Raw genomic sequence first — 23072 nt, 5'->3', positions numbered from 1 at the left:
TTTGCTGATGAATAATTGCAGTCCTAAAAGTTGGTTGTAATCCTTCACATTTGTGCAGTTGAGACTCTCGACTTTACACCCTCGTGAGTAGGGGAGGTTCTCTTACCCTTCTCTGAAGCCTTCTAAGATTGCTTGTTTTTTTTTATTTTAATTATACATCTAAATTAGGTCAGGGAAGTGATGTGTCCAGAGAGATTGTAATAAATGTTATCTATTTTTATAAGTAGTTAAAAAAAAAAGTAGAGCCATACCTAAAAGGAAAATCAAGATAATTACTAAAGTGTAGAATATATATATAAAAAAGTATAGAATACTAAAAAAAAACCAACAGAGAAAGCCCTACCTAAACATGTAAGGACTGAATGTAGGTAATTCAGAGGCAAAAGAAAGGTGGTGTTTGACCATGGAAATGATTAAAATGGTTCACCCAGAGTCTTGCAGCTCTCGTGGCCAACATTCAGATGTTGTCCTTCATGCCTTCAGGGGGTTATTAAATATGTATCTCTTTTTGTCTCTGGAAATGAAATGTTCTTGCTAATGGGTCGAATGCTTCTTGGAGTTGTAAGAATCCAAATTCCTTTAAGAGGGAGTGAAAAGTGCCCAGTGCAGCAGCAGCAGCAGTGTCAGGAAGGATGGAGAGGTGCTGGAAATGCAAGTGTCAAGGGCTTTTGAAACGAGACAAACAGGCCTTTGGTGAGTGCCTGGAGTTCTCATCCCGCCTTTCTGGGCAGCAGAACATTCTTGTCCCGTGGATGCAGTTTGTGCTGCACATGGAAATCTCATCAGTGCACAGCCCTCCAGGAAAGCAGGACTTCTGTGCCTTTTCTGGCTGTTCAGAAGCAGTGGATAGGGACATGGAAATATCCTCCTTTAACCACGTGAGGATTTATCTCTGGGATTCAGAACTCAGAGTATTTGTAACCCCATTTGTCAGAAGAACCCAGGAATATCTGTGTAGTTCCTTTTTTCCACAATGGCACAGGCCTTTCCTCTCTGGCAAGACAACTCTCCATCACCTCCAGATCAAAACGAAAGGTGAAATATGCCCATGAAAATCAGAACTGTCAGCTCCACCTGAAGTGGAATCTCTGTCAGAACCGGTCCTGGCAACTCATTCTGCTCTCCCTGGTGGTGCCCACGAGGAGCAGCCAAGAGAGGGGATGTTTGAGGGGGTAACTGGGAATTGTGAGGTGACAAAACTCGGGATTCAGGCTGGGCCATCCATGAGACATGACTTCATTTCCAGGGAAAGTTTGGGCTTTCTCCCGTGGAACAAAGAGCGCTGCAGTTCCGGCAGGAAGGGATTTGTTCCCTGGTAACAGCAGGCACTGCAGTGGGAGATGGAATTTTTTTTCCTCTTAATAGATACCCCGAGGGTCTTGGAAGCCTCAGTAGTTTGTGGGTTTGGTCTCTTGAATAGCAAAGAGAAGGAAATGAGCCCAATACAGGTCAGGTGACAAGATATCCAAGGATTACATTTGGTTAATCTTTCCAGAGGCACAAAAAGGGAAGCTGTTGGTTGGTTGGGGTCTTTTAAATTTGTCTTAATGTTGAAGGCTTTAGTGTGTTAATAGAGATTAATACTGTTCTGACATAAAGATTTTATGGTGACCATACAGATTCTGTACCAGCAAGATGTTCTTAAAAATAGATCTCTGTGCCAGCATGGGAGTTCCTTTTATTTTAGTCACGTCACAGATTTACAGGCTTATAATAGGATCACTGAGGATCCATCTCTCCCAGATGTTTTGATGCCAGAGGCAAATGTTGTTCTTGTCTAGATAGCACTCAACAGATGTTGAAAGGTAAATAAGAATTTGATTGTTTAATCAAATTAACCAATGCTTAATTGATTAATCAGATCAGCTTAATCATACGGTTCAGTGCTTTCCTGCAATGCTGCCGTGGAAATATTCCTGGAATATTTGGAATTGGAATTGCCTGTTGGGGTATCAGAAAGGAGTATTCCCCTGAGAGGTTGGCAGGTAATGGAGCAGCTAGAAGGTCACTCAGAGTTAAACCCAAGAACTGTTTCGACAGGAGATACACAAAATACCCCAGACTGTGAAATTAATTTACTCCAACCATTTGCAGGTGGAGAACTCCACTCTGAACTCGCAGAGCACGTCCCTGATGAACCAGAACGCCCAGCTGCTGATCCAGCAGTCGGCCCTGGAGAACGAGAACGAGGGCGTGCTGAAGGACAGGGAGGACCTCAAGGGCCTGTACGAGGCCCTGCTGAAGGACCACGAGAAGCTGGAGCAGCTGCACGAGCGCCAGGCGGCCGAGTACGAGTCCCTCATCGCCAAGCACGGCAGCCTCAAGGCCGCCCACAAGAACCTGGAGGTGGAGCACAAGGACCTGGAGGACAGGTGAGCAGTGCCCTGCCTGAGCAAAACCTGAGTAAAACACGTTTAATAAAACTAGCATTACCTCAGCTGTGAAGATTTGAAACCTCAAATAGTCTCCATTTCATAAAAATTCCGTATTCTCAGTCCACAAAAAACACTTGAATATTTACCTGGGTGTGCAGGTACAACCAGCTGCTGAAACAGAAGGTGCAACTGGAAGAGCTGGAGAAGGTTCTCAAGACAGAACAGGAGAAGATGCTGCAGCAAAGCGAGAAGCACGAGACGGTGGCAGCAGAATATAAAAAACTTCGCGAGGAAAACGAAAGGTAAAGACGAGCCTGGCGTGTGGTCGGGGGAGCTCTGAGCGCCTGCCAGGGCAGCCTCAGCAAGCGCTGTGCTCCTTCCCATTTCTAAACACCTGCTGCTGCCACTCAGGGCACTCGTGGTCCCACAAAAATAATCATTATGTATATCCTGAGGGTACATATGGGACAGAGGGCCGTGGCAGGGCCCAGGAGGCACAAGGAGAACCCAGGGATCGGGATATCAGTGATCAATCAGTAACCTGACTGCCAAACTTTGGACCGTTCCTATCTCCACGCTGTTTTCTGTGGGCTGTTTGTAGGATTCTTTCCTTTCGAAAAGTGGCATCCTAAAGCTAGTAGTGGCGTAGAGATCCTGAACAAACAGAGAGCACAGAGGGTTTGGCTTAAAGGCAGAGAGCACATCCCTGGGAAAATGAGACTGGGCTGGCTTACCTACAGCCTGGGACAGGAAGGAGTTTTATTTTGTGCTGGTGTCTCTCAATCCCAGGCTCACTCACACCTACAGTCAGCTCCTGAGAGAGAATGAGGTTCTCCAGACCGACCACAAGAATCTGAAAACACTATTGAACAATTCCAAGCTGGAGCAAACACGGCTGGAAGCGGAGTTTTCCAAGCTCAAAGAACAGTACCAGCAGCTGGATATTACATCAACAAAGCTGAATAATCAGTGTGAGGTACGTGGGAATTAGGGAGCATTTATAGGAGTGTGTTTGTGGAATCATAAAATCTTGGGAAGTGCTGGAGAATTGATCATTTGGTTTATAGCTAATGAAGTGGATCCAAAGACTAATTAATTTGCCTGCTGTACAGGCTCATGTTGTGTAAACTGGTTTAAATTCTTTCAAGAATCCAAGGGGCTTTTATCAGGTGATTCACGATGCAGTTTTCTGTTTGCCTGGACTCTCAGAATGCCTTTGTGGACTCACATTGTCTGGATGATCTCATTATGCTTGTGGAAAATGCGCTCACAAAGGTACACAGGTGCCATTGCGTGTGTTTTACAGCTGCTCAGCCAGCTCAAAGGAAACCTGGAGGAGGAGAACAGGCATCTGCTGGATCAAATTCAGACTTTAATGCTGCAGAATAGGACATTACTGGAGCAGAATATGGAAAGCAAGGATCTCTTCCATGTGGAGCAAAGGCAGTACATGTGAGTTTTGAAAATCACTGTGATACACTCGTTTTCTTTAAGCAGCTTCTGCTATAGATGGAATTTAACTCATGTTAAATTCCATGCTTCTGAAATGTTTGAGAAAAACATTTCAATTGTAAATGTAAAGCAGATAAAAACTAAAAACCTTATGTTTGTAGTTCTGAAGGATCGGCGTAAGTGTGATCGTTACTGGTTATGCAGAGGGGGAACAAAAATGTTGTTTATTCCTCATTCTGCTACTGGCAAAGTCTATAATTGTAATCTAAACTTTGTAGTGAATTGGAGGGAAGAGAAAATGGGCTTGTCCAAATTACATTTATTACTTAAAAAGGGGGGAAATTCTGTTGTGTAACAACAGCAAATGGAAACTTTCTCAATTTTATGCCATGAAGTTAAACCTCAGTCTGCTTGTTTGCTGTTATCTCTTTCTCCTTCAATAAGAACCAAGTGTGACTTTAGAATTCTTCCCCAAAGATGACAAGCTGGAGATAACAGATCCCCAGAGGACCAGGCAGTCCTTGCATGTTTGAGCAGCCACTCTCCCTGATTTCTGTTTGCAGTGACAAGCTCAACGAGCTGCGGCGGCAGAAGGAGAAGCTGGAGGAGAAGATAATGGATCAGTATAAATTCTATGAACCGTCTCCACCACGAAGGTACCGCTGAATTCGGGGGGTCTCAGAACAAATCACGCCTTCAGGGCGTAACCTGCTCCGCTCCAGCTGGAAATGGAGGTGGTGCATACAGATTAGGAGAAGTGTGGAGGCGATTTGTCATAAATGGGCCGTGTTGTTGCCAACAGGAGGGGCAACTGGATCACCCTGAAGATGAGGAAGCTGATCAAGTCCAAGAAGGACGGGAACCGGGAGCGGCTGAAGTCGGTGACCCTCACGCCCACGCGCTCGGAATCCAGCGAGGGCTTCCTGCAGCTGCCCCACCAGGACAGCCAGGACAGCTCCTCAGTGGGCTCCAACTCCCTGGACGATGGGCAGACCCTGGGCACCAAAAAGAGTAGCAGTGAGTACTGCAGGACCCCTCATTCTGCTTATAAGTGTTGGGAAAGTCTGTGTCTCCTGGAGGGGTTTTTGAAGGTAAAGCCTTTAGGAGCAAAGCCTGAGTTAATTAACGTAAGGACAGGTTTATGTGGTCACTTCTTGTGAGCTCCCTGGAGGGTTTGGGCAGGGACGAGTTTTTAGCGTTTCTGGAGCTCTCAGTGTAAATGTTGGAGTACATTTGCGGTGCTGGGGTAAGGTGAAGCAGGCACTGCTCCTGGGCCAGGCGAGCAGGATTTTGGATGGAATGTCAGATGTCACCCACTAGCACCGTTTTTGTTTCTCCCTCTTGTCCCAGCACGAATCTCTCCCCTTGTCCTGGAGGTGTTTTCCAAGCTGTGGCTGTGCTAACAACCTTAGAAACACCTGCTGTCTGAAGGTGTTCCCCAGCACCTCACAAAACCAGTGAGGGAATCCTCTGATCAAACTGGAAGGTGCAGCAGGAAGAGTTAATGTACAGACACAACCCCTTAAAAAGATGGGGATTGATCCTAAAATTAGAGCTGAGTGGGGAGGGTTGCAGAGGGTGTGGATAGATGGAATATCCCTGACAGAGTTTGCTAGCCTTGGAAGAGCCTCATAGCCATCACATGCTATAAAAGGCCAGATTCTGTTTATTATTATTTATTACCTATATTTTTTTACTATCCACCCTTGGCTTGGATCATAAACTGCCCAGTTTCTCCCAGCTTGAGGGACGATGATATTGCAGCCAGGTTATCAGGGTGTGATGGTTCTATTTAACAATTATGCACCAAAAGCATTTTGGCTGTGCATGTAAAAGCATCAGAATACGTGAACATTAACAGTCACTTCCAGTCTTTGCGCTGCTTCTTTTAAATTTAATGCCTTGAGTTTCCAAAAAGCAGCAGGTTGATTTGCTGGGGCTTGTGCCAGCTGTGACTCTGCTGTGGTAGAAATGATTAAAGCCATTTTGATGGTTTTTTTTTTTAATTCTATGCTTCTTACAGGAGCTTAGTCAAAGTTAAAAAAGTCCAAAAATGTTGTTTCGGAGAGACTTCAAATCAGATTTGTATTTTTTTAATAAGTGAAGGAAATGATAAATTCGAGGCACTTACAAAAGTGCTGACTTGTCCCGTGGGGAAGCCCCCTGTTTTTCAGCCTAAGGTTCAAAACAGCTACTTTTGAACTTCAGCAAAAGCAACTGTTGCTTTTACATCCCAACGCGAGTGGTGTGGAGTGGTGAGCGGAGCCGGGGGGGGGGTGTGTTTGCCTGTGAGTGAGTGTGCACGCCGTGGGTCAGCCCATCTGCATCTGTGTCCCCCCTGTGGTGTTGTGGAAGGGTTTTTGTGTGACGGTTCTCTCTGCATGCTCCTCGGGACCCCGTGGGGTGCAGTTCCCCCTGCCCGGGGAGCCACGGCCGCAGTTACGGTGCCTGAGCCTCAAAGGAGCTTTGGAGCCGTTAGACCTCATTAATTTTCTACTCCACGGGCCTTGGTCGTGTCCCCCTTAATCCCAGTGTATTTACCCACAAACTGGAAGGGCTGATCTAATTCTGGATCCTGCCCTTCCTGCCTTACACACATCGCCATGGAAACCCCGGGGCTGGGCAGGATTGGGGTGCCCTGTGTGCCAGCTCAGCTCTGACAATCTTGCTGAGGCAGTTTGTGTCTCAGCGTGAGTATCTCCAGTGACAAGCGCTGGTGATGGTGCACATTTTGCAGGCTGTTTCTTCTGCTCCTGGAGGGACTGTAAATCCTAAATCCCGGGATACTGGGGGGCCTTTCTTTTCTATAAGAAGCAGCTTGGCAGTAGCAGCTTCCACGGCAGGAGCTGCAGCAGAGAACACGTGTGAGCTGCCACGCCGAGGTGCTGGAGCTCTGGGAAGAGGCAGGTCTGTCCCACCCTGGAAAGGACACGATTCCAGCGGGAACTGCGGAGGTGAAATGTCCTGCGTGGCCCTCAGGAGGCAGGAGAAGGCAGCTCAGCGTCCCTGGCACACACCAGTGGTGTTCTCCTGAGCTAGAGGGCACGGTGTCTGACACACAGATCCCAAGGGGGCTGGGGTTCCTATCCCACATCCCCACTGGAGATGCTGATCCCACAGTTGGTTACCCTGCTGCCACCGCTGCTGATAAAGGGACCTGGCGTGTGACAGCTGTGGAAGGTGGGGATGGAGACAGGGCCACTTTGTCACGCTCACGTGTCCCAGAGCCCTGTTATCTCCCAGAGGATCTCGGCCCCAAAACCAGAGAAAGCAGCACTGAGGTCTGTCAGCATTCCCCCAGCCCCTGTGTGATCCCAGAGATCCCCCTCTCAGATCCCAGAGTGTCTGAGCTGGGAAGGAGGGATCCTGGATGGCTGTTGGTGTCCCTGCAGGCAGTGAGTGGGAAGGAGGGATCCTGGATGGCTGTTGGTGTCCCTGCAGGCAGTGAGTGGGAAGGAGGGATCCTGGATGGCTGTTCTGTCCCTGCAGGCAGTGAGGGTGTGTGTGTGCTCCTGACTGCAGGGTTTCACCTCAGCTTTTCATTCCCTGCTGGAAGTACAGCCTCCTTCTTCCCAGATCCTGAGCCCACATCCTCATTGCTCACTGCTGATGATCCGGTGAGTGCCACGGATCTGTCACCCGCTGCGGGCAGGATGGGACCACTCAGAGCCTTCCCACAGAAAGCCCAAGGCAGGCAGGGGGCATTTTTGTTCTCTGTGGACAAAACCAGACTGACTCCCTTTGCTGCCTTCCACTGCAGCCTTTTCAGGTGATTGACAGAGTCCCAAGGAGTCAGGGCTAGCAGTGAACTGCATCTCTAGCAGCAGCACCAGCAGCAGACACGTCACATCGTAGTGGAAGTTAAAAATGTCTGTTGGGCTCCATTTTCTGTTAGCAGGACATTTAGAAGATGTCTGCCTCATATTTTCTTGTGTGCGTGAACAAAACCCTTTGAAGATTTTCGTACACTGGAATAATTCCTCAGAGGATTTTTTTGCAAACAGGGGGAGGTTACAAAACAGGGGATTTCCTGATCAGGGGAGGAATTCTGCAGCGCACATCGTTCCTTCTCAGCTCAGAAAGCTGGGACATGCTCTTAGAGTACTGAAAAGAGAAAGAACTCCTGATTTCTGCTGTAGCTCTGCCATTTCAGTATTAATCATCATTATCATTCCAGGACATTTCTTGAGTTGGATTTTATGCAGACATTACTTACATGATTCCCCCTTCAAGCAGGTTTTTCATTTTGCCCAGGGCCAGGTCCTCATGGCAGGATTTCCAGGACAAAGGCCAGGTTCTGGTGCAGGATTTCCAGGCCATCAGTAGTTGCAGGGGAGTTTCCTGGTGGGTACAGCTAAACCAGCCCTTTTGGAGGTGATCTGTGTTAATGGGCAGGACAAGTGACTCACAAGAATCTTGAACATGCTCTGGTTATTTTTTAATAAGATTAAGGCGTTTTTAATTAAGAGGGCTCATTTATCTTGTCTACAAGGGATTATAAAGGGGTGAGTTATCTCGTCGGTAAAGGATTATAGAAGTTACAGAAGAGTCATGTGTCGTTTTGGTGCCAAAAAAACCAGAACTAGAACAGAATGCCCTCTTTGGTTACACTGCAGTGGGAGCCTCTTCTCTGGGTGCAGACCCAGGGTGAGACATTGGAGAGAGAGGGAGGTGTTATTTATTTGCCCTTCAGGGTCCCCCATGTGCACTTGTAAATGCATATGTATATATGCACTGCTCCATCCTTTAATACTGTTTGTGATTTTAACTCTGTAATTCTCCTCATAGAACGCACCTCAGTTTGCTCTGGGCCCTCCCAAAACGCCGCAGCAACGCTCACCTTTGGCTTTGCTGGGGTTTTGTTTCCTTTTGGGTTTTTTTTTTCTCAGCTAAGAAGTTTTGCACGTTTGAAGCAGATCATTTTGGTGAGACACTAAAAGCACTGCACTGAACAGGAGGCCCCTGTGGGTTTTCCACGAGTAGATGAGCAAAATTCTTACTGAGCACAAAATGCAAGAGCTGAAGAGTGATAGTAAACTGTGTCCTGGTAGGTGTGTAGGGCAAACCACGATTAAAATTAATTAACCTCAAAAAACAACGAGGTGAACATATTTGGAAGTAGAAGCTGCACTTGGAGTTGCAGTTTTCTTCATGCTCAAAAAATGTTATTTTCCACAGTAAGAATTCCTTAGTGGACCATTTCTGTAACCACCTGCAAAGAAGTGGCATTTCGTTGTTTTTTTTTTTTTTTTTCCCCCCAAGAGCTTCAAACTCTTGAAGTAGAGGAGTAGTGGGGAGTATTACCCCACCCAGATTAGCAGTGGGGAGTGTTGCACTGCCCACCATCCGTATGGGAAGGTTCTCCCAGAGCAGTTTTCCTGTTGCAGGGTAGTTCCCATCCCTCCTGCCCACCCAGCAGCGTGACAGCGATAGCTTTTAGCGTAGCTTAAGCTCGAGACATTCATTTCTGTCCTTAGTTTCAACATTTAACTTCCATCTGTTCTTCTCCCCTTTTTTTCTTTCATTTCCCTGTTTCCGTTTTTCCTCATGCTATGACATAAAAGTGGGTGCACTGAAAAGACTGCCCTTTTTGAGGAACAGACCGAAGGAAAAAGACAAAATGAAGGCCTTCTACCGTCGCTCCATGTGTAAGACTTTATGACAGTTCAGCTTCTTCTCAATGGCTACACTGGCTTCCTTACTAATTTTTCACTAACCTCTCCCTGGACTGCGCTGTATTTTTCCTCCTCTTTTGCAACGTGCGAGTCCTGCTACGGTACAAGGAGCTGGAGCTTTTTCTTTTTACTTTTTTTCCCCCTTTTTTTTTTTTTTTTTTTTTAATTAAAAAAAAAAAAGAAACCTTGGCACTGAATACTTTATATATGTGCACACACACACACCCCCCCTCACACACCCCCACACACGTTCCCACGCACATCCATATAATCTATTCAGTGCGTTGTGACTGCATATCTTTGTATACATAGTCGTCTATATACACATGGCCCCATGTGTATATAAATTTACAGTGCACTGTGTTCACAGAGACGGTTCTGAACCACACGTTCTGCTAAGAGATCCCTGTGATTTTTTTTTTTTTTTTTTCTTTTTGTCATGGTCGTTGTTGTTTAAAGGGAAGTTGTAGGCAATCGTGCGAGGCTCTCTGGTGGTCTGTCACTCTGCAAGTACTCCTCAGTTCTCGTTGCCAGAGCGTTGTATCGATTTCCTCTTGTCTGCTTTTATTTTCTGATGAGGGGTGGACGGCTTTGCCGAGCTGGGGGGCAGCGCAGGTGAATGTCATCGGCCGTTGTATTTTTCTCTGTTGCTCTGTGTAACCCCGTGTGCCCGCAGTACCCTGCACTGCCCCAGGATCCCGTGGCACCGCTGGCACTGCTGGACGAGCCCCTTTCCCACGTTCCCGCGGCGGACGGCGCGTCCGGGCCGTGCCACGCGCGTGGCGCGGCGAGGACCCCGTCGGTGCCCCCCTCCCTCCCGTGCCCGTCCCCGAGCCGATTGCATGACGGTGTTTGTGCCCGCCGGCCCCGCGCCGCTCTCGCGCTTGGGGGAGCGCCCGGCTCTGCGATGCGCTCTGCGAACCGGCGGGGACCTCGCCCGCGCTCATCATCTGCTTTCATTTGCATCCCAGCCATGAATGACCTGGTGCAGTCCATGGTCCTGGCAGGAGGACAATGGACAGGTAGTTCTGAGCATCTGGAGGGCCCCGATGATATGTCCACGGGGAAAAGGAGGAAGGAATTGGGAGCTATGGCCTTCTCCACCACAGCCATCAACTTTGCCACTGTCAACTCCTCCACAGGCTTCAGATCCAAGCAGTTGCTAAATAATAAAGGTATAGGTAGAAGCTTTTTGCACCGTGATGTAACCGTGTAATATTGATTTTTTTTTCTGATGTTTTATAAGTTTCTCGACGAAAAGCAATCTTGATAACTGAGCTGCAGCGCTAAGATAATGAATAGGTTTAATAACTGCAGTGATAAAAACGTTGCAGGGTTTTTTCCTACAGAATGTTTCCTAAGGAAAAAATGGATTGCTTTGATAAGTGTTTTAATGTATTGTGCCAATGCTAAGTATTTCAATAATCTCTTCCTTTTATTTTGTTTTACATCATCTTTTATGTCTCTGTGTGTAGATACCACATCCTATGAAGATGTAAGTCCCCAAGGTATTAGTGATGATTCTAGTACAGGATCGAGAGTTCATGGTAAGATGTGAACTTTAACTCTGCTAATTAAGGGTATACGATGTGAATGTTAACCAAGTTTGCAAAAACTGCGGTGAATGACGTGGTTGCAGTGAGCATGTTCTCTGTGATTTCCACATCTCTCGAGTGTGTTGTATCATTTCTTCAGACTCTCCTTTTCTTCCTTATCTCCTACATCAGACAGATGTTCTGTACCTCTGGTAGAAAGTACCTGTGAAGTGCATCTCAGCAGGATCAAAGCACTTTCCCCCTTAGTGGGAAAGTGTTTTAACTTCCATTTAGAGTTAATAGTAAATAAAAGAAGCTAATCATTCCAATCCTAAAATCCCCAAATCCCAATCTGGCCTGAGCTTTCAAAGTTTGTTGTTCAGCGCAGCCTAAATTTGCCGTGTGCCGTAGTTTATAGAAGCATTCTGTCTTCCTTCAAGCCAAGCTTTGAAGTGAAAGCTGTAGCAGGTTACTTAGAAGGGAAGTTTTAACTCCCATGTAAACATTTACAATTAACATGAGCAGCAGGCATTTTTTTTGAGGCTACTAACAGAGCATTTCCCTTGTATTGGCTCAGGAGTGCAGGACTTTGTCTGTGCAGATGCTCTTGCTCCTGCTGCTCGTGGCCTTCCAGCCCTGTGCCAGGTTCCCTGTCAGATCTGTTGTAAGTGCCCTGACCACGAGCAGCCCCTGCATGTCCCTGCTCCCACCTGTCCCTGCCTCCCACCGACAGCCACTCTCACTTCTAAACGTACCCTCTCTTTCTCTCTCTGTTTCCTCTCCCCTCGACTGTGCCCTTCCTGTAGTGCCTTTTTCCAAAGTGTCCTCTTGGACCGCCTGGAAATTCCTCCGCTTTCTGCTGTGTAAGAACCTTTGTTGCCCGTGGGCATGCTGGGCCTGTGTCAGTGCATGCCCTGCCTGAGCATTCTGGGAGCAGAATGTCAAGGGACCGTGGCCTCTGCTGCAATCTTGCTCACCACCGTGTCTCCTAATTTTCCATTCAGCTTCCAGACCAGCCAGCCTTGATAGTGGCAGGACATCCACTAGCAATAGCAATAACAATGCTTCACTCCATGAAGTCAAAGGTATGCTGGAGGGGAATTCACATCTCTGCTTCATTTCCATTCTTTCCTCTGTAAGGTCATCTGTAGAGATTTAAAAAAAAAAACAAAACAAAACAACAACCCCACAGCCAAAAAGTTCCCCCTGCAAACCACAGCAGGTGGTTTAAGCATTTAAGCATTTCACAGCCTTCATTCCCCAGGCTGGGAGCAAAGATGTTCCTGGAACTGATGATTTTAATGAATATTAAAAGGGTGCTGTTACTTTCCAAGTTACCAGCTATTTTAAACCAACCCTAACCCAGGTAACAATGGTGCAAAATAAGAATTCCCCCCAAATTATTTAAAAAGTGTTTCAAGAAGAGAAATTGCTCTTTTTTTCCCCAAGCATCCTCCTGCACTGCTGCTGTGGGCTGGGTACTGTACAGCTGGCCAGGCTGGTCTCTGTGACACATCCTAGAGACCTTTGTGCTTTGGATTTGCCAGGGTAACAACATCCCTGGACTGACCAGTGTTCTCTGAATTCCAGTTTTGTATGGAATGGCCCTTGTAGCTGTTGTATCCACCAGAGCGCTGCCAGCTCAGGATTCACTCAACATTCCTGGCTTCATTTATGGAATGGTGTCTGTTTGTTTGGAAATTTAGGAATGAACGCTAGCTGAGTACTTCTGATAGTTTATATTACATCTCTTTGGTTACTCCCTTCTGTAAAAGATCCCTTGAGGTCCTCCTTGCCCCAGTTTAGAAATCCCCACTGTAAGCAGTTTATCTTTGTTCAAACTTCATTTCGTTTCTTAAGAGTAACACGAAGTCAGAAATGCCTGATTATCCCTACATATTTTTTTAGCAGTTCACAATTGCTGACAAACAAAAGGAATCGGACTCGTGGAATCCATTTTGCATTTAACACCACGTGCCTCCTTCAGGTCCCAGTTGTAACCAGCTAGGAGTAACAGCAGGAAGTGTTGGAGGAAACATTTTCTTTCCATTCAGCCCTTTTGTATTTCTTTTAACGTTACATTGCCATGTGCCTCCCAGTGATGCTGAGCAGGAGTGGAGGTGTATCCTTAACCTCTTGGAACGTGATGTTATGTAGGTGGAGGCCCAGATTATAATGGTAGTTTTTCATTTTTATAAAATTGTGTTTAAAGAGCTGCAAAAGGTAAGTCAGGGGAGTGCAGTTCTGCGAAGTGAAAAAGGACAACTGGACTGTTTTGAATCTCTTCAATAGAACTAATGCTGCAGGTGTGGCTAAGGCTGTACGTGTTGTCAGCTGTGCTGTGTGTTGCTAACAGAAATCCCCGGTGCCCTCACCCCCAGCAGGTGCAGTGAACAGCCAGAGCAGGCCCCAGAGCCACAGCAGCGGGGAGTTCAGCCTCCTGCACGAGCACGAGGCCTGGTCCAGCAGCAGCAGCAGCCCCACGCAGTACCTGAAGGCTCCCGGCCGCTCCAGCCCGGTGCTCCCGCAGAGAGCCGAAGCGCCGGAGAGCCGTGGGAAGCACGCCAAAACCGGCTCTCCTGGCAGCGAAGTGGTCACCCTGCAGCAGTTCCTGGAGGAGAGCAACAAGAGTAACTCCAGTGAGGTCAGTCTGGAGGGGGTTTTGGCTACGTAGTGACCCCCACATGGGCTCAGTTAGTGCCGGGCACGGTGGGTAGAGCTGCTGTAAAGCTTTGTGGAGCTGTTACTCACTCCTGCATTCTGAGGTCACTTCTGTCCTGGTGCAGCACCTGCTGCACCGCACGCCAAGTAGTTTGGAATTACAGGGTTGTGAGGAAGTCCTGTCCCTGGTGTCTTGGGACACTGGGAGTGCAGGGGGAAGGCCACACTTCCAGTGCAGCACATCTGTTCAGCAGGAGCTGTTGTCAGCTCTGCCCTGCATCAACAGCCAGGAAGATGGTCGGCTTCATTCCCTGAGGAGACTCTTGTCTGCTTCAGTTTTGTCTTTGTAACATTAATGGGAAACAAAAAGCAACCTTGGAGCTCTTTGAGAGGAGTCAGACCAAGAGAATGTTTCTGTAAAGCAGTGGCAGTTTGTTAGACGCCCCAGATCACCTTTTCTGTGCTGGTATTCCATTTTCTTCCTCCCTAGTTCTTGAGTAGATCTGCCCAAAACCCAGAAGGGCTGTAGGATAAAGCCAGGCAGTCACTGTGACCAGGACCTCTCAGGAGAAAGGGTCAGGCTCTGTCTTATTTAAATGACACAAGTGACATGGGAAAATACACATTCCCAGCTGGTCTCACTGGGGCTGTCTGGGACAGAGACTTGGGTCTGGAGGAGATTCTACATTGTTTTGTTGGATACTTGCAATGATCTCTCTCACCTGTGGCCTCCCTGACAAGGATTTTTAGGTTTAAAGTGTGTGTGTATTGTACACGTTTAATACTGCTTTTAGAGCTGAGAAATCAAAAAAAATCTAATAATCCTTGTAGGGTTGTTCTGCATTTGCGTCCACAAGGATCACTTAAGGAAAGGTAAAGATTAACAATCACAGCATGGTATGAAATCATAAATGTGCGTCTCCTGGCTTTGACAGATGAAATCCGCAAGCGAAGAGAACCTTCTGGATGAAGTCATGAGGAGCCTGTCTGAGTCTGCGGAGCTGGCAGGGCGGGAGAGGCTCCGGAAGCAGCCGGGCGCCGGCTGTGGGATCGTCAGGTCCTTGAGCGTCAAAACCACGGTGGATTTCTGCGAGGGCCGGTCCCTGAGGCCGGAGCAGCTGGTGAGGCCCGGCCTCCGTAAGACTGACGATCTCTACCTGAGCAGCTCCCCCATCAAAGTCCCACCCGGAGCCCCCGGCAAGGCCCGGGCGGCGAAGGACAAGCTGCAGGCGGCTGCATCGCAGCGCCCGTCCAGGGACTGCAACCCGTACGCCACCTTACCTCGCGCCAGCAGCGTCATCTCCACGGCGGAAGGGACCACCCGCAGGACGAGCATCCATGACTTTTTGTCCAAGGACAGTCGGCCGCCCGTGTCGGTGGATCCGGCGGCGCCCGCGGCCGACAGGAGCGCTCCGCCCGGCTCCAGTGAGTACTCAGCACACGGGTTCTCCTCCCCCTGTGCCCACCGGGTGCCCTACAGGGCAGGGGGTGTCCCGCAGGGCGAGGCCTCGCCGCGTAATTTGGGATGTAACTCCGAGGCTTCCGGGCCGGAAGGGCCGAGTTGTGGGGAGAGGACTTTGCCGAGCGCGAGCGTGTTCTGGGATAAAGTCGGTGGATCTGGGCGTGGCAGCGCAGGATCCTTCCCTGTGCCCCAGCCGTTCTTATCCCTGAACACGGAGTTAGTCAGTAATATCAGCGGAGCGCCCCTGAGATCCACCTCCAGAGCAGCCGAGCGGGCAAATCCGCCGGCGTTTAGGTCGGTGCCCTGGATCCAGGAACAGCCCCGTGCCGCTCCCAGCCCTGCCCAGGGCGAGCCTCGGGCAGCCCTGCCCGGGGAGCCCGGCCCTGCCTCCGGTGCCAGCACGGGCGAGGCCGAGCCCCCGCTGCTGGTGTCGGAGGATAACCAGACCCTGTGGTACGAGTATGGCTGTGTGTGAGGAGGAGGCTGTGTCCTTACACACGTACGAGTCTGACGTGCCGTAGGGGTGTTCTCCGTGCCCGCTGGATCTCAGAGCACACTCCCCTCCAGCGAACAGAGCCTCTCTGCTCAGTCCGTGGGTGGTTGTGTCCCGCGGGCTGTGGACTGTGGCATGTTGGAATGTGGACCTGTAACCCCACCAAAGCCTGCATGAAACCCTGACTGCACTGTGTACGTTCTGCATGCCTCCGTCCTCGAGCTGTGCTGGTGTGTGTCACGCCTGGCAGGAGCGGGCTGCTCTCCTGGGGGTCACTGCTGCATGTTAAACCACCCGCATGCCGCGTCCCGGGAGGGGACGGTGCTGACACTTGTGCTCCAGCTCTCAGGGGGGTCGGTAACACGTGGATGGATCATCCACTTGGAGTAAAAACGCTTTTTTTCCCCCCTTTGAAAAACGAAAAGAAGCATTTAGAGATGTTTCGGTGTCTTCTTGCCCTTTCCCTTTATGCCCCGTCCTGGCATAAACGCACGAGGAACGAATCACAGCCTGATCATTCAGTGCCTCCAGTTTGCACAATAAATATCAATTACTGAGAGCATTCATAATCCTGGACAGAAATGGTAATTCTTTTGAAGAGGTGATAAATAGTCACATGATACCCAGCACTTGTCGTGACGAAATGGCCTTTTCCACCTTTTCCCTTTGGTCTGCTCTGCCTTTCCACGTCTGGGCTGCAGCTGTGGGGAAGGCTTTGGTTTTATCAGGAGTCAAATAACAGATAATAACAAATCCTTGTGATGTGTAGGAATAAAATCCTATCTAGAGCGTGGTGGAAATCCATTTTTAATTCTCACCAGAAGTAACATTGATATAGCAGAAAACAAGACGGTGTAACAAAAGAACAGAAAAAATGTTAAATTAGCACAGTTAAATGAAAGAAAGAATAACCGAGTTGCTTGCAAGGTTTTGGGAGGATAGGAGTGCTTCAGGGAATAACTCCTCAAGTCCCAGATGAGCAGCTGAAGAGAAATGTTGAAGTTATTATTTAATATGCCACTGCCTCTGCAAGCGCTTGAAAGTTCTCAGTGGTAAATATGAACAGTTTGAAACTGTAGCAGACTTCAGCAGTAACTGCCTGAGGCTTCAGACACAAGCACTTCTCTGCCAGAGGACGTAGCCAGGCCAGTTGTGGGAGCCAGAATTACATCCCTTACGAGAAACCTGAGTGAAAGTTAAATCCTGAGGATAAGCAATGTCACAGAGTGTTTTTTAGCCCGAGCTGATTCTGCAGCAGCCTTGTGGCACTCACAGAACTGCTCTGTGGGCCCAGCGTTAACTCCTGAGTGCTTGAGCGGGAGGGGCAGGGAATCCACAGCTCCCCAGGGAAGAGCAGCAGCTGTTCCATGTGAGGGCTCTGCTTGGCACAGGAGAGGGAGCCCTGCACGTCCAGGTGGGGAAAGGGAGTGAGGGCAGGATATTGCCTGTTCCAGAGGCGTTCTGTGGGATCGGTGTCCTGCTCTTGGCTCGTGTGGTTTGCCTTCCCTGCCGTTAACCTGCAGATGTGTTGGAGTTGTGCTGGAGGTGAGGAGCGCTGGTGTCCCAGCGCGTGCACCACACTTTTGATAAGTTATTTAAGGAACTGCCATCTTGGCTCTCAGAGCACTTGGTATGAACTCCCACTGTGCTGCCAGGAGCTGTTGTTTTCGTACTGGGCCTTGCAGAGAGAGACTCTGCTTGTTGTGGGCAGAATGAGGTCTGCAGGAGTGTCCTGCAGCACCGGTGTCTGGGATCTCCAGGAGCTTGTCCAGCTCCAGCCACTGCTTTCCATTGCTTTATAAATTTGTGGATCAGCAGCGGTGGAAGTGTTCTGTGAGAGAGTGTTCGGTGCTCAGAATAACGACTGACAACATCTGTGTATTGGATACGAAAGAAAGCAAATGTTTTCGTGGACAGAAGGATCAGGTTTTCCCTGCATTTTGGTCTTTACACTTGAACAAGGAAGGTTGTGGGTGTCCCTCTTGGTTTATGCTGAAACAGTGGAGGGAGCTGTGGAATTCCCTCCTTTCCCAACCCCTGCTGCTGCTGAGCTGTGCACGTGGCTGGCTGTGAAACACGTGGCTGGATGCCTGGCTCGTTCCCATCCCTGCTGCCTTGAGGTCTGCTCAGCTGGGGGTGCATGGCCCTGATTAAACAGGGGGCTGCTGGCCAGGAAGGTTGTGCTGTGCAGTGTGCTGCCAGTGCAGGCTTTGCCTGGTGCTCTGCTGGCAGTGAGCGGGGAACCCACACCCTGCGTTTTGCACGTTCCGGCTGTCGCATGCAAAGAGCCTTTCCTGGTTTGCAGGATGGGATGGGAATGTTTCTGCCAGCCTGCAGCAGGGCAGGGTACAGCCAGGGGAGTTCTCTGCTAGGGTCAGTCAGCTGGGCTTGCATCTCATCGTTGTTACCTTTCCATACGTGCAGACACGTAGGGTTGGTGTGGCTAAAAGTGGCATCTGTCTGACTGTGCTTTGGAAGTTCTAAATGCTGAGGGGAAACGTCAGTGAGTGCAGCCGAGTAGGCACTTGCAGTGAGTTTCTTCTGTCCCTCTCCTCTGTCCTTTCCTCTTAAAAACAGCAAAGAAGTGTTTATATATCCTTTTGCTCTCCTAATGAGTAGAATGTGTTTAATGCATGAGGGGTTTTTTTGGTGTCCTGATAAACACAATGAATAACCTGAAATGCTTTTCTCTGCAGATGTGGAAGCTATCCCAGAAAGCAGAAATTCAAAAAGCAGGTCTAGGGAGCAACAAAGCTCCTAATTCTATTCCCCACTACATGAGCTGTGGGGCCAAGTGGTGAGTTTCCTGCCCAGACTGTAAATGAGATGAATTTCATTTACAACAAACTAACAGCATTACATCTCAGACCCAGAGCACATTGCATTAACCAGATGTAAATACCGCTTTGCTTAACGGGCTTCTCTCGCGCTCACTGGTCAGGCCAGGGCTGCCTAGTTAGGCCAGGACTGACTAGTTAGGCCAGGACTAGTGGCCCTCCAGCGGGTTCCTCCTCAGGAGGGAGCCTCGTCCCGTTCAGCCTTTTGCCCGTAAAAATGCCATTTCTTTCGTTTTTTCCACATCTCCCACCAAGAAGGTACAAAGGAATCCCGCTGAGAGCCAGCACCGAAGTCAGTTCTTAGCAAGGGGGCAGGTGAATCCTCGGGAGCAGTGGGTGAATCCCAAATCCGTGGCTCTGTGTGCTGGCTGCGTGTGCTGTGGAGCTCCCTGTGGTGCATGCCCTAGTGCTGTTAGTTGTGTGAGTTCTGACCTCTTGTGTTGTGCCTCTTCACCTGCCGCTTTTCTCACGTTCTTTTCTCTTTCTTCTGCCTTTCGACCGCACACAGAGAGAAAAAGTGTCCTTCAGTATCTCAGTGTGAAGCCTTTATATCTGAAGTAACAAGACAGCGACTGTAGGAGTCATTAATAAAAACAAAACAAAACAAAAAAATAATTGAGGGAATTTTGTACATTCTTCGTGACTAGAGCAGGCGAGACATAAAAACCTACCTACCTTCCTTCCTTCCTTGAATCAAGGAGCTCTACTGGAGTCTACTGCCGAAAATGTGTAGATGGGCTTAGGAATTATTGCACATTGCACTGTTGAGATCTACTGAATAAAGGACAGTTCTCATCTCCCTAAGGACCGAGGATTTTAAGGTCTCAAGAATTACTCCAGGGGAAAAAAAAAAAAAAAATTTAAAAAAATAAAAATGCTTCTTTCATCTTCTGTTTTCGAAATTAGCCACTGATTTGCTTAAGCTTCTGCTAATAATTAGCCAAAAACCCCCATAACTGGCAGTTTCTCTTTACGTCTGTAAATCTAAAGGAAATGCTGTAGTATTTTGTTGAAATGGACTGTATGTACAGATACAAAAACCTCACAGCTACTGGCACTTCACTGCCTTATTTGGTTTGCGTTATCTGCATGAAATTGCTCTTAAAAAAAAAAAAAAAAAGAAAGTTTATGCTGATTTTTGTTGCATACTGCAAGAGAAAAAAAAAATGTTTACATCCATGGGAAAGCTGGGGAGCTACCAGAAGTGGGAGTGATGGGATAATGGTGTTCTAGAGAAACTGTTTGTCCTTTGTGTTTTCCACCTTCCCGGGTTACTCTGCATTTGTATGTTGGGATGTTTCTGGCAGGAGGTTGTCAGGCCTGCGTTTTCTACCACATTTATTTTAATATTAAGGCTGTTCTCCACAAATGCCGTTTCCGGGTTGTGACTGTCTGACGATGTTTTGTGTATCGACCAATTCTTTTTTTTACTGTTCGTCTCTCGACATGAGCTGATTGTGGCTTAGGAGGTTTCTTGATGGCAAAAAAGAAATGTAAATAATATCACATGCATTTTACAATCAGTTCCCTTGAAGGTTCTCTCTTACCAGATCCGTTCTGTTCGTTACTGGTTTATATTAAAGTCGACAGGTGTTCTTGGTACGTCGGGTGGTTGCACACGTTCGTGTCTGGGAAGATTCGCTCGGAGGAAATGGAGAGGAGCTTGGATCCAGAAGGAGTTGTTACATGTTATTCAAACCAATAAGCACATTCCTGTTCCCTGTTTGGAAGGTTACGTTCCCTGTGTCACCTCCCAGTGTCCAACAGGCAGGTCACCCCCATTCCCTCAGGATGGGGAGCCTGACTCTGCTGAGTGCAGTTCAGCAGATCCAAAAGCATGAAATCCCGTCAAAGAGGGGAAAAACGAGGCAAGTTCAATAAGCTTCAGAAGGGGACATTTGATTTGCTTTTTTTTTTCTTTAAAGAAAAAATTCTTTAAAATTTTCTTTAAAAAAAAATTCCTTCTGAATTATTTTTTATGCTAAAATGGGCTAAAGGATCTACTCTAAAGGCGTGGCGGGTACGAAAGAGAATTCAAAGACCATAAATATTGGGAAATAGCTCTTTAATTCTAAAGCACAGTGTGTTCAGGCTCCTTTCAGGGCCTGTGACTGGGTTCACCTCACTGGCAGCAGAGGACTGACGCAGTTCAAACCCCCAAACCCAAAGCATTTAACAGTGTTACTGTTTTCAGGAGTGTTGTTTCCATCTCACAGGAATCCCCTGGTGTGTCTCATGGATCAGCTCAGCTCTGGAGGCCTCAGCTTGTCCAAGGTTACCCCTCACAGCTTCCACACTTTGCTTTTTGCAGTGTTACACCTTCTCAAAGCACCTCTGGGGTCCCAGCCAGGGCCTGTCACCAACTTTCCAGCTGCTGTTTAACTCACCCCTTGGACTAGAAATGAGCCCCATCCCAAATCCTCCGTGGGTGCTCCTTGCAGGGGATTTGGGGGGCAGGATTCTCCCCAGGGGGTCAGCTCTGGGTGCCCGAGTGCTGCAAGGGCCCCTCTGTGCCATCCCAAGTGGGTTTGGACCCCCTTTGTCAGCGCGAAGGCCGGGGTGGGATGTTGGGTGGTATTTGCCAAATGAGCAGCAGCAGCAGAGGCCCAGGAGCACTGCAGGGCTCCAATCTGCTCCTCTCCCAGCGCTTTGTTTTGCAGAGGAGCTCCAGGACAGTGCAGCAGTCAGCAGGGGCTGGGATCTGCCGCTTCCTGCTGGCTTTCTCCTTCCTTCATCTTCCCCGTGTGTGCCCTTGAAATGAAGTAGAAAAGCAGAGGTGGGAGCCAGCTGTGAGTTGCTGGAGCAGGGAGTCTCAGGGAAGCAGCAGCTGGACACCCAGCATCGTCCCCCCGGAGCTGCCAGGCCCAGGGTAGGAAGGAGGTGGTGGTTGTGCTACACCGTTCTATGTTTTATTTGCTTTTCTGATAGTCTGTGAGGATTTAGTAACATTCCCAACACGTGTTGTTATTGTTTCTAAACGTTTTCCAGGACATGATGCAGCCTAACAAAGGAGCTCATGTGTCATTTGGGTTTTTTTATTTTTTTTTTTTTAGAGGTAGCTGATGATGTATATGTAAATAATGCTTTGATATTAATAAAACTGCCTTAAAGGAATGTACCTAGGTGTGGAACAGAACTTAAAAAGCTCTTATTTAAAACTGTAATTTCCTTTACATATTGATTTTTTTTTTAATGTTCGCCATTGTATACATTTATTAATGATGTTATTAAAATGCCAAACCAAATAATTTTTATTCTTATTTTGTCGTGTGTATGTTCATACACACTTTCTCTGGAAACTGATGTTACTGGCAGGGTGTTGGTGTCGTGGTCAGTCGGTGATGTGTGCAGTGAGTATTTCTTCTGGAAGGAAAAAACTGATAAAACTGTAGCAGAATTTTTCTGGACCGTGTGTAGTTTGTTCTGGGGGATTTGTGTAGACCTGGGTAGCTTGTAACTGTACACTATTTTGATACTTTTATTAAAAAAAAAAAAAAAAGAAAACAACACTAATTTCGTAAGTAAAGACAAAAGGAAATGATTATAGATTTGACAAATGTAGTATTTGAAGCTTTAGTTTTGCGTGGGGGTTATTTTTGCCAAGTCTCAGGATCCCCCCTGGGGTCGAAAACAGTTCCACTTCAGGCAGTGCAGGTTCTAGGACTGTGCACATGCCTTTAAATCAATTGGTCACATTCAAAATACTGCAGATTTAAAACTCCTGACAAGTCAAATCTAATACTCATTTTTTAATAAGGGAAAAGGGATTTGGGGGTAGAAGAAAGAAAAAATCCTTTAGTGGGAGGGAGAGTAACAGGCAGAGGGTAAGATGTTACTGGACATCTTTCTAGTGACTCTTCCTCCAGCTGCAGCATTTTCAGGTCCCTTCATTCCCCCTGGGATGACTCCAGCGATAGCTGGGGTTGGTTGGAGTCTGACGAGGTGCAGGGAGGACTCTGACCTGCTGGATGGTGAGTGTTCTGTCAGCAGAGGAGCTCTGAGAACAGGTGCCAGATCCTTCCAAAATGCAGGAGACCACGGTAAGGAGGAGGGGGAAAGAACCTGCCTTGCCCTAGGAGACACTTCTTACTCAGATAATAGTAATTGTTCATTCTTCCAAGATCACAGCTCCTTGGATGTTTTCATTTGCACTCCTGGGGGTTGATTTCTGCTCACCTGAGCTGCTGCTGATGCTCTTGGCTGCCCTGGAGCCATGGTTTGTGTGACATTTTCATCAGGCTGCACTCAAAAGCCTTCACCCCCCATCACCTTCAGGTTCCATCCCTCACTCTCACTGCTCCCCTCTCTTTGTGTTAAGTTTAAACCTTCAAGGCCATTCCAGTTTTATCTGTTTCATTAACAAAGATTATAAAGTTATTTAAATAATGCCTTTTATACTTACTAGTTACCTAGTGCAAACATAAGTTAATTTATACTGAAGTTTATACTTAGTGCATACAGATTGCAAAGGTCTTTTTAAAAACATTGCTGAACTTCTAATAAGTCAGTGATGGTATTTTTTCTCACCAGGTTATCCAATATAAATTTACATGATTGAAAAAAATATGAAAAAGGAGTAATT

The 23072-nt window shown here is 47.8% G+C and overlaps 1 protein-coding gene across 13 annotated transcripts in view; it reads left to right on the top strand.

The window, feature by feature from the left end:
• The window catches only part of CCDC88A (coiled-coil domain containing 88A), a 66151-nt gene extending 46061 nt beyond the window's left edge, over positions 1 to 20090 (top strand). For 2 of the 13 annotated variants that reach the window (XM_027901658.1, XM_027901656.1), the window contains exons 20-33: positions 2095 to 2372; positions 2534 to 2677; positions 3165 to 3351; positions 3682 to 3827; positions 4391 to 4483; positions 4630 to 4844; positions 9392 to 9475; positions 10474 to 10677; positions 10978 to 11049; positions 12042 to 12122; positions 13419 to 13681; positions 14634 to 15123; positions 18350 to 18450; positions 18999 to 20090. In XM_027901658.1, the coding sequence (XP_027757459.1) occupies positions 2095 to 2372; positions 2534 to 2677; positions 3165 to 3351; positions 3682 to 3827; positions 4391 to 4483; positions 4630 to 4844; positions 9392 to 9475; positions 10474 to 10677; positions 10978 to 11049; positions 12042 to 12122; positions 13419 to 13681; positions 14634 to 15123; positions 18350 to 18414 (2322 nt within the window). In that variant the 3' untranslated portion in view covers positions 18415 to 18450; positions 18999 to 20090. Of the gene's footprint in view, positions 1 to 2094; positions 2373 to 2533; positions 2678 to 3164; positions 3352 to 3681; positions 3828 to 4390; positions 4484 to 4629; positions 4845 to 9391; positions 9476 to 10473; positions 10678 to 10977; positions 11050 to 11614; positions 11702 to 11843; positions 11901 to 12041; positions 12123 to 13418; positions 13682 to 14633; positions 15891 to 18349; positions 18451 to 18998 lie in introns of those variants that run through there. The other 11 variants (XM_027901650.1, XM_027901649.1, XM_027901654.1 and 8 more) reach the window with 10 other exon arrangements.
• Positions 20091 to 23072: the final 2982 nt, after the last annotated feature.

This window comes from Empidonax traillii, unplaced genomic scaffold (genome assembly GCF_003031625.1).
Source record: "Empidonax traillii isolate 1590-97213 ecotype Southwest subspecies unplaced genomic scaffold, ASM303162v1 scaffold804:size347002, whole genome shotgun sequence".
Classification (NCBI taxonomy): Eukaryota; Metazoa; Chordata; class Aves; order Passeriformes; family Tyrannidae; genus Empidonax; species Empidonax traillii.
Note: the sequence above shows the minus strand (reverse complement) of the source record. Positions and strands in the feature narration are given on the sequence as shown.